Here is a 15,894-nt window from a genome sequence, read left to right on the forward strand (position 1 = left end):
TGAAATATAGACCATCTTGAAGGTTCCAGATTTCCAAACAGCTCATCAGTGCATTTTTTCTGACGTGAGACACTTCAAAGAATTTCCTAGTAGTTACACTGGGAGATCTGCCCATTTCAACTGTATCAAATGAGGCTTCTCCAAGTTCAACGACTATTCGTTTTGATAGAGAGGAAAGGCTGTGTGAGAGAGAGGTAAGATCCTTTAATCAGAATCAAAATCAGATTTACTGTCACTGACATACGGTATGTTGTGAAATTTGTTTTATTGCAGCAGTACAGTGCAATGCAGAAGAAAAACTGTTGGTTACAATAAGAAATACAGACTATAAGTCATATAAAAAGAGCAAAATAGTGAGATAGTGTTCAATGACCATTCAAAAATATGGTGGCAGAGAGGAAGAGTCTGTTTCCATACCATTTTAGGAACAGCTTCTTCCCCTCTGACATCAGGTCCTTGTAAAGGATCTATACAAACTCCATTAAAAGATCCTTTACAAATCTTTGTCTAATATGAGTTCATTTTAATATTTTTATTGTTTTTAACAGCTTGTGCATTATAATTAGTATTTTCAACTTTATCTTGATTTTTAATTTTGAAATGATTCATTTAATACTACTTGAAAGTTTTTGAATATTTGGGCATAAGACATCTACAATCATACAAGGTTGTTCACAGAATGTAAGAAATAAGAGTAGCCATTCAGCCACTAACACCTGCTCTCTCCCATTTCCTTGCATTAACCTCCATCCTTTGATTCCCTTAATTGAGCTATAGAATCATACATATGTCATGAAATCAAGTTTTTTTGAGGCAGCAATACATTGTAATATGTAAAATTACTACGGTACTGTGCTAAAGTCTTGGGCACCCTGGATGTAGATATATCTATATCTAAATATAGATCTATAGATATATATGTGCCCATCACTGGTCAGTGGACACCCATGTCCAGTAGGCCCATTTTCCAGCACTTGGCCCCTAGCTTTCTATGCTGAGATGATCTAGATACCTTGACTGCACTTCCTCTGCAGGTCACACTCCACTCTGCATTTTATAAACATAAGGCATTTTGCAGATGCTGGAAATTTTGAGGAATGCACACAAATGGTTGGAAGAAATTAGCAAATCAGGCAGCATCTGTGAAGAGGGATAAGCAGTCAACTTTTATGGCCGAGGGTCCTCTTCATAGATGCCGCCCGACTTGCTGAGTTTCTCCAGCATTTTGTGTGTGTGTTGCTCTGCTCTCTGCTTGCTATCTCAATGAGTTTACCCATGGAAGGGTCTGTCTGGAAGGCAAGCAGATGAGAGCTTTTCCCTGGTTTCTCAGTACATACGACAACAATAAACCAATTACCAGTTACCTTTTAAATATTGTCAGCAGCTCTGTTTCCATCACTCTCTCAGTGAGCAAATTCTAAAAATTCTCAGATCCCTTGTGAACTTCTTACCTTTCACCTGAACTTATATCCTTTAGTTTAAAAACACATCAGTCTCTGGAAATGCATCACCCTGTCATGTAGCATCACTGGCTATCTTTTTATATATTTATTTATTTTTATTTGAAGCTACAGCATGGAATAGGCCTTCCAGCCCTTTGAGCCACACTACCCAGTATTCCTCAGGCTCCCCCTAATCCACAGTGCGCAGCGTGAACCACTGCTGAAGTTATTCCCCAGTCCACAGTGTGAACCACTGATAAAGATGCTCCCCAATCTACAGTGGACATTGTGAGCCACTGGCCAGGGCTACCCCTGGTAACGCAGTGTGCAGTGCTGCTTTGACTGAGTATTAATGGTGTCTTCAAAGTGAGCTATTTTTCTCCATACAAATTACTAAACTAATCACTCTGCCCACATAGATGAGAAAATTTAATATGAGTATGGCAAACAAGCTTTGGTACACCTGTGTTTGACTAATTAAGACTCCAAGATAAAGAGTCACAGAACACTACAACACAGAAAAAGGCCCTTCAGCCCATCTAATCCATGCTGAACTGTTTATCTGCCTAGTCCCATTGACCTGCACTCAGACCATAGCCCTCCATATCCCTCCCATCCATGAACCTATACAAATTTCTCTTAACTGTTGAAATCAAACTTCATTCCAACTCCTGTTCTTGATACGAAGACCTATGTGCCAAATTTTTCTTTATGACCCTATCTACCTGTGACACCACTTTCAGGGAATTATGGATCTGAATTCCCACTTTCCTCTGTTCTACCTCACTTCCCAGTGTGCTACACCTTCACCGTGTAAGTCCTACCCTGGTTTGTCCTCCCAGAGTGCAACACCTCACACTTGTCTACCTTAAATTCGATCCAAAGGGTGAGAGTCTACAATGTAAAATACCATACATGTTTAAAGCAGAAACATATGTAAGGAAAGTGAAGTAACATCAGATTTGATTCATTATGAAAGGCTAGGATTGCATTAATCCTTTGTTCTGGGTAGATGCAGTTAGGGTGAGAGACTGTGGGGTGATAATTTATTTATTTATTCATTGCCATACAGCATGGGATAGGCCCTTCCCCCTTTCGAGCCACACCACCCAGCTATCCCCCAATTTAACCCTACCCTAATCACGGGACAAATTACAATGACTAATTAACCTACCAATCGGTCTTTTGACAGTGGAAAGAAACCAGAGATCCCAGAGGTAGTCCCCATCATCACAGGGAGAACATACAAACTACATACAGTGGTAGGAATTGAACCTGGGTCACCTGTACTGTAAAATGTTGTGTTAACCACTACGCTACTGTGCTGCCCCAGATCAGGATTGATCTGAGCATGTATTTGACTGAGCAAGGCAAATGAGTTGCACTGATGGGTAAATAATAATTGCAAGATTCAGTCATAGTTATGCCTTAAATGATGACTTCTTTGGATAAGAGGAGCATGCAGTTACAATATATTTAACCCCAGTAACGTTGCAAGAGAGAGTGGGTTTAAACTTCCTTACTTAGTATTACTATCAACCGTGGACAATCATCACACACAAAATGCTGGAGAAACTTAGCAGGCCAGGCAGCATCAATGGAAAAGCGTCTAGTCGATGTTTCGTGCTGAGACCTTCATCAGGACTGTAAAGAAAAGGTGATGCATCAGAATAAGAAAGTGGGAGGAGGGGAGGGACTACAAGGTGATAGGTGAATCCAGAAGGGGCAGAGGGGGTTGAAGTAAAGACCTGGGAAGTTGATTGGTGAAAGAGATACTGGGCTGGAGAAGGGGGAATCTGATGGGAGAGGACAGACAGCCATGGAAGAAAGAAACTGCTGACTCACTCTTGAATAAAATTATTTGTTCAGAAAAGCTGTAAACTTAGCCATCGATGTGTCTCCCAGTGGAAAATGGGATCTTGAATAGTGATTAGGTAAAGCCAACAATGGGCAACCACAATACCATCAGCAGGATGTTAACCTCCAGCTCCTTGAAGAGTTAAAGTCTGTCATTTTAATGATTGTTCCAGACTACAATTAGAATTCATTACTTAACAGAATCTGTCTCATAACATAATTATCAGCGAGTGAAATAATCAGCGTGCCTATCAGTTTTATAAAGGTAATTATACATCATCATTCTTTACTCGTTCACATGGTATGTAACAGCTGCAGTCGCCCTGGCCAAGCCTGTCATTTTGATGTGAATGGCTCTTTGTTTTATGTCACGATTACGTAAACATTAGACTTCAGTACTTTTGGCAGAGATTTGTCTTTTTCATTTTAGGAGTGGAATCTCTTGGGGATTTATAAACCCAATGAATATTTTTAATCTGTACTGAAGCATCATCACACATGCAGACTCTTTGTGTGGCTTAGCAGGGCAAATCTCTTCCCCTTTGGATCAGTTGAAATTAATTGGGAGTCACTCCCCCACATCTCCATGAAATCACTCATACGGTAACTTTAACAAAGATCTTAGAGGAGAAAAGACCTTTTAATTCTGGCTCCCCCACCCCCACCTTTCCAGCTCTGTTGAAGGGTCTTGACCAGAAATGTCAACAGCTCATTCCTCCCCATAGATACTGACCTGCTCAGTTCCTCTAGAACTTTGCATGTGTTCCTCATGATTTCCAGCACCTGCAGAATCTTAAGTGTTTAAGAAAAGATAAATTGTGAGTCCTTTGAACTAATGAATTGTCTGTGCCCAGAGAGAAGATGCAACAAAATCTGAAAACAAAATACTGTTTGTGAAAATAGAAGCCTACTAAAAATGTTCAACAGGCAAAAGACATCAGTATAGAGGAGCATAACAATCAGTAAGGCCCAGGTAGAATGGACATATTACTTAGACTAGGACCAGCCTCAGAATAGAAGGAGTTTCCTTTAGAGCAGAGATGAGGAGGAATTTGTTTAGCCAGAGGGTGGCAAATCTGTGGAGTTCATCACCAGTAATGGAGGCCAAGTCATTGGGGTTACTTAAAGCAGAGGCTGATGGATTCTTGATTACCAAGGGTGCCAATGGGTATGGGGAAAAGGCAGGAGAATAGAATCAGGAGGGGACAGTAAATCAAAATGATAGAATAGCAGAGCAGACTCGATGGGCCAAATGGCCTAATTCTGCTCCTATGTCTTATGTTCTGGGCTGAGTGGGCTGAGTGGGCTGTAAGGGCTGTTTCTGTGCTGAGTTGCTCAAGGACTAGGACTCAGTGCATTTCTGTACTTCTCTCTCCATTGATTCTCTCTGTTCTGCCGAGTATCTCTGACATCTGTGGCTTTAATTACAGCACTCTTCAGGCTAAAGCCAGGTGTTACAACCTACATTCAGTGCTTAAGACTGACTGTATAAGGGGGACATTGAAGGAGATGTTAACCTTGATATGTGACCAGCTGTTCTAGATCACCCAGGTAGGGTGAATCTTGTGTAAAAATAAAAATAAGCTCCACCCATAGGAAACTTTCTGAACTTCCTCCTACAACTCACTGCATATGCACAAGGGATTCTGCAGAGGCCAAAGTAATCCAGAGCAACGTGCTAGTAAAGCTTGGGAGTTCCGGAGTTCAGAGTTCAATGTTCAATTCCAGCACTGTCTGTATGGAGATTGAACACTCTCCCTGTGACTGCCTGGGTTTCCTCTGGGTGCTCCAGTTTACTCCCACAGTTCAAAGGTGTGTAAGTTAATCGGTCACTGTAAATTTTCCTGTGATTAGGCTAGTGTTAAATAAGTAGGTGAGGCTCCTTGCACTGGAAAGGATTGTTCCATGCTGTCAATCTAAATTTTAAAAAATATAAATGAAATAACAAAATGCTGGAGGAACTCAGCAGATCAGACAGCATCTATTGAAAGGAATAAAGAGTTGATGTTTTATGCCAAGACGCTTCATCAGGACTGGAAAGGGAAGGGAGAGAAGCCAGATCCTTCTGCTGAGTTCAGATGAAGAATCTCGGTTTAAAACATTGACGTTGACTATTTATTCCTTTCAATAGATGCTGTCTGACCCGTTAAGTTTCTTCAGCATTTTGTGTGTGTGCTACTCACTTCCTATGGCTGATCCTTCCTAGACCCAGGATGAACCCCAGATCTGGTCTAATTATTCTGCCAATGTGACAGGTCGCTATTCCAGTGTAATTGCACTGCAGCCTGTGCAGGAGGATTGCATCTTCTAATGACTTGATACTTTCAGATTTTTTTTTATCTCAACATCTTACTCGCAACTCTGAACTATACTGAGCCAGATTGAAAAATTGCATCACCATGGTAACCTAATAGTTGAAGAATAAAAAAGCAGTTCTTTCATCATCAGCGCAGAACAAGATTCAGAACATGACACATATGTAATTTTTGCTGTGAATGTGTGACACACATAAATAATAGAAAAATATTAATTGAAAATCAATTCACAATTTACAGTATTAAGTTCACGGCAATGCAACGTAACTGCGGATAAGAAATTATTGTGATTTTTAAAAATATGGCAGTTATCTGGTGTAATTTTTCAATCAGTGCATTAATTTATTTTAACAACCTATTTTTTTACAATGTTCCTTCCTCCTGTGGTCCCTTCTCACACCTGCCAGTCCTTTTCCTGCTGATTCATGGTGGTACCTCTGAACTTTCACACATCTTTGAAGAAAAGGGCATTTTTATACAATCTGGTGTTGCCCAACTCAGGATCTGTCACTGTGGAGAGTTATTGTTCCGGATTTTTTCCCTTTCTATGATGTTAACCTCAGCAGAAGAGCATTAGAAGCAGCAGAGGCTTTGCAACCCTCCAGCCCGACGCGCTGCTCATTATAATTACAACTGATCTGATCTTTGAGCTCAACTCCAATTTCCCGTCCAATCCCCATAATCCGCGATTCCCTTGGAGTCTGGAAATCCACGTGTTTTAAGCCTGTATATATTGACAACAATCGAAAGCTCTCTGAGGTAGAAAATCCTAAAGTTTCAAAATCCTCTGAGTGAAGAATCTCAAGCCTTAAATGACTGAACTTTTATCCTGAGAATTTGGCCCTTTGTTTAACTGTCTCCGCAGGAGAAACGTGCACCCTGTCAAGTCCTCTCTGGACCTTGTACTGTAATTTAAAGTGAATTTCTCTCATTCTGTTATAGTCCAGAGAATAGAAACCCATTATGCTCAGTATTGCCTTCTTAAAACAACCCTCACCTCTGATATCAATCAAATGAATGTTATCTCCAATACCTCCAGTGAAAATATACTGTACATTTCCTTAAATTAGACCAAAACCATGTGTAATACACCAGGTGTGGTCTTGCTAAAGCTCTGTACACTTTGGTAAGGCTTACCTACTATTGTATTTATTACCTTTGCGAGGAATCAGAATCCAGTTTAATATCACCGACATTTGTCATGAAATTTGTTGGCTTTGCACAACAATGCAATGCAATACATGATAAAAGAAAAAATGTGAATTACAATAAATATAGATATATTGAACATTTAAGTTAAATAAATAGAAATAATAAAAGTAGTGAGGTAGTGTTCATGGGTTCAAATGTCCATTCAAAAATTGGACAGCAGAGAATGAAGAAGCTGTTCCTCAATCACTGAGTGTGTGCCTTCAGGCTTCTGTACCTCCTTCCTGATGGTAGCAATGAGAACGAGCCATGACCTGGGTGATGGGGATCCTTAATGATGGATGCTGCCTTTTTGAGGCATCGTGCTTTGAAGATGTCCTGGATACTATGGAGGCTAGTACCCATGATGCAGCTGACTATGTTTACAACCCTTTGAAGCTTATTTTGATCCTGTGCAGTAGCCACTCCCCCCATACCAGTCAATGATGCAGCCAGTTAGAATGCTTTCCGTGGTACATCCGCAGAAAATTATGAATGTATTTGGTGACATACCAAATTTCCTTAAACTTCTGAAAATAGCCATTATCATACCTCCTTTATAGCTCCATCAATATGTTGGGTACAGGATAGATCCTCTGAAATATTGACACCCAGGAGCTTGAAATTGCTCACTCTTGCCACTTCTGATTTGTCTATAAGGACTGGTGTGTGTTCCCTCGTCTTACCCTTTTTAAAGCCCACAGTCAGCTCTTTGGTCTTACTGACATCGAGTGCGAGGTTGTTGCTGCAGCACCACCCAAGTAGTTGATATATCTTACTCCTGTACACTCAACAATCCATTTGTAATTTTAATCATTTGCTGAAGCGTATGCTGATATTTGATTTCTTTGTGTGGACACTCAGATCTATCTGAATCGAGCCATTAATAACCTCAAACCATTAAAACCAACTCTTAATAGTGTCACCTTTCTAATTTGCCTCTAAAATTGGATCCCCATCCACCTCTTCTCCTGTCTATTTATGTAAGGTACATATTTCCCTATGAAAACACAAAATGTTCTCCCCATAATGCAATTATCGTAAAACACATTGTGTTCTCCATCTACATACCTTTGTATAAGTAATGAACTTGGATCTATTGTCTCTTCACCCAAGTCTTTGACCTGGAGACTCAATACTGATCCAAACCACTCTAGTGATTATAGTTTACCAATTATCCCCTTTATTTTCTGTCTATTAACCAATCTCTTATAGTAATGCATTATTCACAACCCTATGAGTCCTGTCAGGAGTGGTCACTTTAATATAACACCTTAGATAGTGTAGTTTAGAAATTCAAATCAACAACATTGTCTCATCTTATTTTATCTAGTCAATTAGTTCTGCCCTCAAATAATTCTGTTAAGTTTGTTAATAAAACTTTTTGTAAAATCATATCATGGTTTTCTAAAGTACTCTTTTATTGCTTCCTCATTAATGAACCCCAGTATTTTCTTGTCTACAGATGTTTGGTTTTGAAAGCTTGCTGTTTCCCATTTTGATGTTCACCTGTTGAATTCAATATTATATTTAAGGCTTGATAATACACTGGAACATTTGCAGTGACGTGGGAGCTTTAGAATCTGACACCCAGTGTAAGAGGCAGACCATCAGAATGGCAAATTCCAGCCGTTGGTTGATGACCTTATTTTCTTCCTACTGTTTGTCCTCCTGGACTTTTGCACCTTGGTTAGCTATCATTAGTTGTATGTTCCAACACTCTCCACCTTGAAGACAGATTTAAGATACTTATTTAAGCAGGGGTTCCCTACCATTAATCGAGGGGTTTGTGGACCTCAGGTTGTGAGCCCCGAATTTAAAGTGCTTTCCATTTCTTATCCTTGGTATTAATTCCCTATTCTCAGCTTTTATGAGGTCAACAGTTATTTTCATATTCTCTTCCTCTTTCTGCATTATAAAAGGTTTGCAATTTGTTATATTTCTTGCTAATTTATGCAGAGACCCCATTTTCTTCTTTTATTTTTAATCATCATATATATGTTTACAAAATGCTCTCAATATGTTGGCTTACTTCTAAATTTTGCAAATTAAAGTAATTTTCATTTTGCCGAATATCATCCTTACCTTCTCTGGCTATGTAGATAGATAATTGTTTTTAGTGGAGTGTTTATTTTATGAATTGGATGTATATCCTGGAATGTTCAATTCCCAGCCTCCTTCACATTACGAGCATGTCTTTACAATTCTTATTAGATCAAGATCAGTTATTTCAGTTAGTGCATGAAATGTATCTATCTTTTGTTATGAATGCCATGTGGATTCAGATAATGATCCTTTAATTGTAACACATTAGTATTTCCCAACTTTGAGTTCACTTTCTGCTCCACTATGGTGTGCTTTGTCTCTTCCTGTCACATGCTGAGATAATTACCCATGTTGCCTCCCTGCACTATTACCTTGTCCTTTCCATTCATTTTTCCAAGTTTATCACCTTAAACTTTCCTATTAATTTAGTTCAAAGCCTTATCTGGGTTGTTAGTTAAATGAAATACAGCCTGACACAAGTGAAACATTTCTCTAAGGAATAGCTCCCACTCTTTTCGCAGAAACACTTGAAGCAAACTGGGTTTCTCTCCTGCCACTCTCTGGTTCATGCATTTAGCTCTCTAATCTTGTGTCAATTTGCATACAGTACTCCTGAAAGAGTAATCTGAATATTGTTACCCTTGTGATTCTTCTTGTTGATATAGACCCTAACTCCTGGTATTCCATCTGGAAGAACCCGTGTCTTAGTTCTGCCCAAGTTGTAGCCAGAAACATGCATGATGGCAATTTAGCCAGAATTTCCCTACTCCAAGTTTACCTACAGTTTTGAGAAGATGTCCTTAACCATTACGTCAACTACGCATAATTCATTCTTTTCGATTCAGCTCTTGGCTACTTTTCAAAATGACTATATTGACCCCTTGTGTCTACCATATTTCTTTTCATGTCCTACCAAGCCCATGAGTACTTTGCAAAACCAGAGTGATTTTGAAGACTCTTCTATCTGTTCTATATCCATTTCATGTAATGTAGACAACAAGATTAAAGCTTTAGTCTCCGGCTTCACTACTGTCTATATTCCGGCTTGACTTACAGTGAGACAGTGAAAACCACTGTAGAGACATAAAGTCAAAGAGCACTGCACAACTTTGCCCCATCTAGTCCATGATGAGCTATTATTCTGCTAGTCCCTGGACCACTGCCCTCCATACCCTCCCATTCATGTACTTCTCTTAAATGTTGAAGTCATCCCCACATCCACCACCTCCCGGGCAGCTCATTCCACACACTCACCGCCCTCTGAGTAAGTACTTCACCTTTCACTCTTAACCCCACAGCCTCTACTTTTAATCTCATCCAACCTCAGTGGAAAAAGCCTGCTTGCATTTATCCTATCTGTACCCCTCATAATTTTGTGTACCTCTGTCAAATCTCCCTTCATTCTCCTGTGGTCCAGAGAATAATCTTCTAACCTTTTCAACCTTTCCCTATAACTCAGGTCCTCATAGTTATAACGTGATGGTGCTAGGGACTGAATATTCTGAAATATTTATCTCTTTGAGGGTATTACTCTGATAACAAAGGATAATATATGGATAGTAATAAGAAAGGACCTTCAATGAGAAGATCAAAAAGTAACATCAGTTGTAAAGAGGTTAGGATTATCAAGGAGCAGAATTAAAACCAGTGTCCATTTTATTAGGTACACCTTGTTAATGCAAATATCTGATCAGCCAATCATGTGGCAACAACTCAATGCATAGAAGCATGCAGACATGGTCAAGGGGTTCTCTTTCCACCCTCTCTTTCCCATCAAACTTAAATGCTTGGTGTGCTCTGGAGTTTTTGCACTCTGTTCAATCTGTACTCTGCTGGATCAACTCAATAAACCGAGCAGCATCTGTGCGGGAAGGTACCTTAACAACTACCAGCCCTAAATCAGTGTTTTGATCTGAAATATTCCATAACAGACACTGCAGATTACCCCAGCAGATTGTTTGTTGTCCCACATTAAAGAAACTGCAGTCTCTCATGACTCCTCTCCTCTGTTTAAGTTATGCATTGAACAAAAGGAAACAAAGAGATGGTGATTTCTGAAGCACGGGTCTTCCCAAGGTCAATTGCTGTGAGGCTACAGTTTAAGGGGGATGTTTACCATCCAGCAGCTATGATGGCTGAATTTTGGGTTTGGAGTTAAAGATCAACATATGTTTATTATCAAAGAATGTATAAATTATACAACCTTGAGATTTGTCTGCTTGCAAGCATCCACAATGTAAGAAACCCAAAAGAACCCAACTAAATAAAACATAAAGACCAACCCTCAATGCGCACAGAGAAGGGGGAATAAAACGGAAATCATATGATGCAGGAAGATTGTTTCTGATGTTGGGGAAGTCCAGAATGAGGGGTCACAGTTTGAGGATAAAGGGGAAGCCTTTTAGGACTAAGATGAGGAAAAACTTCTTCACACAGAGAGTGGTGAATCTGTGGAATTCTCTGCCACAGGAAACAGTTGAGGCCGGTTCATTGGCTATATTTAAGAGGAAGTTAGATATGGCCCTTGTGGCTAAAGGGATCAGGGGTATGGAGAGAAAGCAGGTACAGGGTTCTGAGTTGGATGATCAGCCATGATCGTACTGAATGGCGGTGCAGGTTCGAAGGGCCGAATAGCCTACTCCTGCACCTATTTTCTATGTTTCTATGTTTCTATCATGCAAACAATAGAAGCGAGCAATGGCAACAACATTCTGAACCACACTGAGTCCTCAGATCAAAATCCCCGGAGCACCTCAGAGTAGGCCCAAAGCCTCAGTCTCAGTTCATCATATTAGTGGGACAAATTGCTGCCAAGTTTTGTAGACATGAAGTACAGCAGCGGGAGCAAATTCGCAGCCTGAGCATCACAGGAAGAGGAGTGAACATCACAAGAGAGTGAGCAAAATTGGCCCGACCCCCGCTTCCAGTCTCGACACCCTGCCTTTCCAGTCTATCTGGGCCAGCATTTAAGTTACTCAAACAGTGGATCACAGTATTGTTAAAATATTTTAAAAATGTGGATCCTTTATATTTACATTCTTGGCTCATGAAGAAAGCATAAGACTCTTCATCTCACCAAAGCCACCTTACTCTTTAACACCGTTCTAGGAGATCTCACTTGCAATCTGTAAATTCACTTCAAAGAGTGAACGGTGAAAATCTTCAGTCAACATGGAGTGGTGACTATGAACCTTTGCCTCTCCTGAGCTGCGTTTACTCATCAGCCCATTTATTTTATCCAAACTGAATACTATCACCTCCATGGCTTTTAGTTTTTAACAGGTTCCTAAATGTGACTGTGTGCTTGATTGTAGCTAAGAATTCAGTGGGGAATTGTAATATTTTGTATCTTACAATAATTCAATTCAAAACTTATATGTAGCATGCACTTTCATTTTAATTTGTCAAGTTTGTAAATCAAATTAAGTATATGAAGTGGGGTATACAAATTCTATTCTTGGTGTCAACAATCATTCAATTAGTTATTTTTTAGTTCTGAGTTATTAGATTACTTAAAAAAATGTAGGTTGTTTCGTACAACCTCTAGAGCATAGGGCTTAGAAGAGTACAGCACAGGATCAGGACATTCAGCCCACAATGTTATGCCAACCTGGCTACAAAGTGAATCCAAATACTAATCCCACCTACCTACACAATGACCATATCCCTCCATCTTCCTTGCAGCCATGTGCCTATCCAAACGTCACTTAAAAGCCTCTAATGTATTTGCCTTTATCACCATACCAGGCATCCACAACTCTCTGAATAAAAACCTTACCTCTCAGATCTCCCTTGAAACCTACCCCCTCTCACCTTCAATGCATGCCCTCTGGTATCAGACATTTATTTATCTGTTCTCAGAATAACATCTTTTTGATCACAATGTGCTGCTCTATTTTTCAGTGTTGTTTACAAAATTCTGTTGCATTCATTACAGTGATAATACCTACTGGTAAGAAATGCAGGAAATGTTTTGACTCTCAAATGTACTTCAGCTGTAATCTTATCATAACTGACCAGAAATGACCATTTTTTCTTCTTTATATTTGCAGATGAACAGGCCGATCCAGGTGAAGCCAGCGGACAGTGAGAGCAGAGGAGGTAGTTGTCTTTGTTGCTCCAAGTTTTGCTGGTGAATGTAGTCAGTTGGTTATTGCTCTGCTTTGGAGGCAAGGCTCCATCAGACCAGATGCAGGGTTGAGAACCTTTGCAATTTATTTTCGCTAAAAGCATAGGTCTTGGTTCCATGGCAGCACAGATTTTCATTTAAAATTGCAGTGGCTTTTTTTCAGTGCATTAATTGTCAATTTAGTTTTGTGTGTTGAATAACTGAATCATTTATTCAAAAACTTTGCATATTGAGATAGGCTTAGTAGTCTGGTGAATGGATGACTAAAATTTAGATGAAAATGGTATTGAAATAAATTCAAATCACAAGATTGAAGTATGTTTTCTAGTGCCACGTTGCCTGCATTGTTATACCCAATGCATTCCTTCTAAGTTTAATGGAGAGCAATATTCTTTGACTAAAATCTATAAAGGATGTATTGTGCCAGAAAATGTGTTCCACTAATCTGGATTCACTTCTTATGCTATGATCCACTTACCCTCAGGGCTGAGGTGTTGAGAAACTTTTTCACTGGCCCATTGACAGATGACAGTGATTCTTCACTCAGTGAAAGGACCCAACAGAGAAATGCCCCTATACCCTTTGACACCTGTAGCTGTTGGCTGGCTTTTGCTGCGTGATTTAATTGTTTTAAAATATCCCCAACATCTAGCGAATGAAGAACTATTAAAATTGTAATAAATAATTTAAAATTGACAATTTTAAAATGAAGCTAACAAAAACTACAGAAAGATGTATAATGATTAAATACATTGAAATGATGTAAAGTATTCTTTTATTAAGTAACTAAGTTTGCCATTTGCCTTCTAATCCTTTGTGATAAAATCCCTGTTGAAGTCACTGGGTTATCAGATCCAGGTTTCCCCAAGTGTACTACTTCAATGGCATCCTTCAAATTAATGCCAGCAGCTGGACTGGGCTTTGCCGCTGGGCACCTGGAATTTTGTCAGAAAATCCTGAACCTCTGCATTGCATATTATAATCACGTAGCTGATTAAGAAACTGCCCAGAAGGCAATGGAAAACCACTTCTGCAGAGAAATTTGCCAAGAACAATTATGGTTACAGACCATAATTGCCCACGTCATATGACACAGCACATAATGATGATGATGTTTATCTCAGTGGCGTCAGATCAACTGGTTCAGCAAGCAGAAGTTAGTAGGATCTGCACCATTAAATAAAATTAGCAAAGAGAACAAAATATTCTGCAAAATGGCAGAATTCAGCCGAGATATTGAAGGAGTTTGAGACATGCATGGCTACCAAGTTTTTGAAAAGTTTATTTCAAGATTCTTAAAGCATTTGTATTGCATTCATGAAAGTTTGTATAAAGTAAGCAAAGTTGACATCAGAGTTTGTGCCTGAGTTCTCAAATCATCTTATCATACCTTCTCCATCCAAGCTATTTACTCCATAGGTTAAAATGAAAATAGGACATTAAATTACAGGATGTAGTTGTGGGAATAAGTTCAAATGGTGACTTCATTTCAGTTATGGTCTGTATGTATATTGCTAAGTTATTGTTAGGTCTACATATGTTACTACTTTGGAGTCCAGCAGAGTAGACTACAATTTGAGGCTTCACCCACAAAGTCATCTTACAATCTGATGTCTTGCGTCCTTGTATATTGTATTTTATTTACAATATTTTACCAAGAGTTCAGTATGTTTTACTGCTTGCTGAAGTGTGATATACATGTTGTCTCAAAAAGCCTAGAAGCTGTGTGTTTGCAACAGGACAGGCAGGATTGTGCTTGATCAAGCCCAATGGCTTCCCAGGCTATTCTTGGATGCACTTGCATTTCTGACCCTGTGGATCTAATTGCCTTTCTACTGCAGTCACTTATCTGAACAAGCTGTGCTGTGGCCTGTGCTGTGGATCCTGAATACTCCCACAACTGTGCCTGATAACAAGAGATACTTAAAACTGGTTCGTAGGTCTTTGATTCGGTTTTCAATACCTCTTGTCATTAGCTATAGTAAGAGATGTCAAAAATGTTTGAGAAATTTAAAAACACAATATTTTTCTTTCGACATCTTTAAGTGCAAGAAACTGATTAAGAACATTGTGTGTAAGTAAAATTTAAAAGAATAGAATACTACATTTCGCTTTTCGGTTCAGATCAGCAGCCCATTCAAAGGCAGGTGGCCATGCCACATATGTCAGTCACCCATTCCTATATTAAAGTTGAGGTGGTTGATACCTTGAAAATCAGCGCTCAGTTCAGGACAGTTATGCTGGCTCAAGGTAAGATGCATCAAACTCTCAGCTTATTCCAGGCTCACTCTGAATTGACTTTTGAACGGCAGCTGGATGAAAATGAACAATATTTTTTATAGCATACCTATGTCCAATTAATACATACAATATTTTTGGAGGACATACTTTCTCCTCCTTCCAACCTTGGTCCTGAATTACCATAGGAATAAAATCCTACATAGTGTGCATTGGCAGTGCTGGAAATAGTTACTGCCATATAACCTTCCTGATTCATTAGAGTCTTGGTAAATGGACCGACTGAAGAAAATGCTTAAAATTAAAATTTGTTGCATTCTGGTACAACACACAAAGGGCTGGAAGAACTCAGCAGGCCAGGCAGCATCTATGGGGAGAAAAAGATAGTTGACATTTCAGATGAAGGCCCTTCATCTGGTCTCAACACAAAACATCAGCTGTCATCATAGATGCCTCTCGACCCGTCGAGTTCATTCAGTGCTTTGTTACTCCAGATTCCAACATCTGTAGTCTCTTTTGTGCCCAGTATGCTGTGATCTATATTTTTAAGGGTATGGTGAAATCAGTTACTAAAATTCCCAAAGACGGTTAGCAAGGTGATTCAACTGAGAGAAACAGACAAAGAGCATTAAAGATTGTATGACCTATCCAAATATCGGTGCAGAATAACATTGGTGTC

The 15,894-nt window shown here is 39.4% G+C and overlaps 1 protein-coding gene across 38 annotated transcripts in view; it reads left to right on the top strand.

The window, feature by feature from the left end:
- The window catches only part of celf4 (CUGBP, Elav-like family member 4), a 1,224,602-nt gene that overhangs the window by 543,642 nt on the left and 665,066 nt on the right, over positions 1–15,894 (top strand). For 25 of the 38 annotated variants that reach the window (XM_059988614.1, XM_059988578.1, XM_059988606.1 and 22 more), the window contains exon 3: positions 12,901–12,949. In XM_059988614.1, the coding sequence (XP_059844597.1) occupies positions 12,901–12,949 (49 nt within the window). Of the gene's footprint in view, positions 1–12,900; positions 12,956–15,894 lie in introns of all 38 variants that reach the window. The other 13 variants (XM_059988596.1, XM_059988611.1, XM_059988577.1 and 10 more) reach the window with 2 other exon arrangements.

This window comes from Hypanus sabinus, chromosome 14 (assembly GCF_030144855.1).
Source record: "Hypanus sabinus isolate sHypSab1 chromosome 14, sHypSab1.hap1, whole genome shotgun sequence".
Classification (NCBI taxonomy): Eukaryota; Metazoa; Chordata; class Chondrichthyes; order Myliobatiformes; family Dasyatidae; genus Hypanus; species Hypanus sabinus.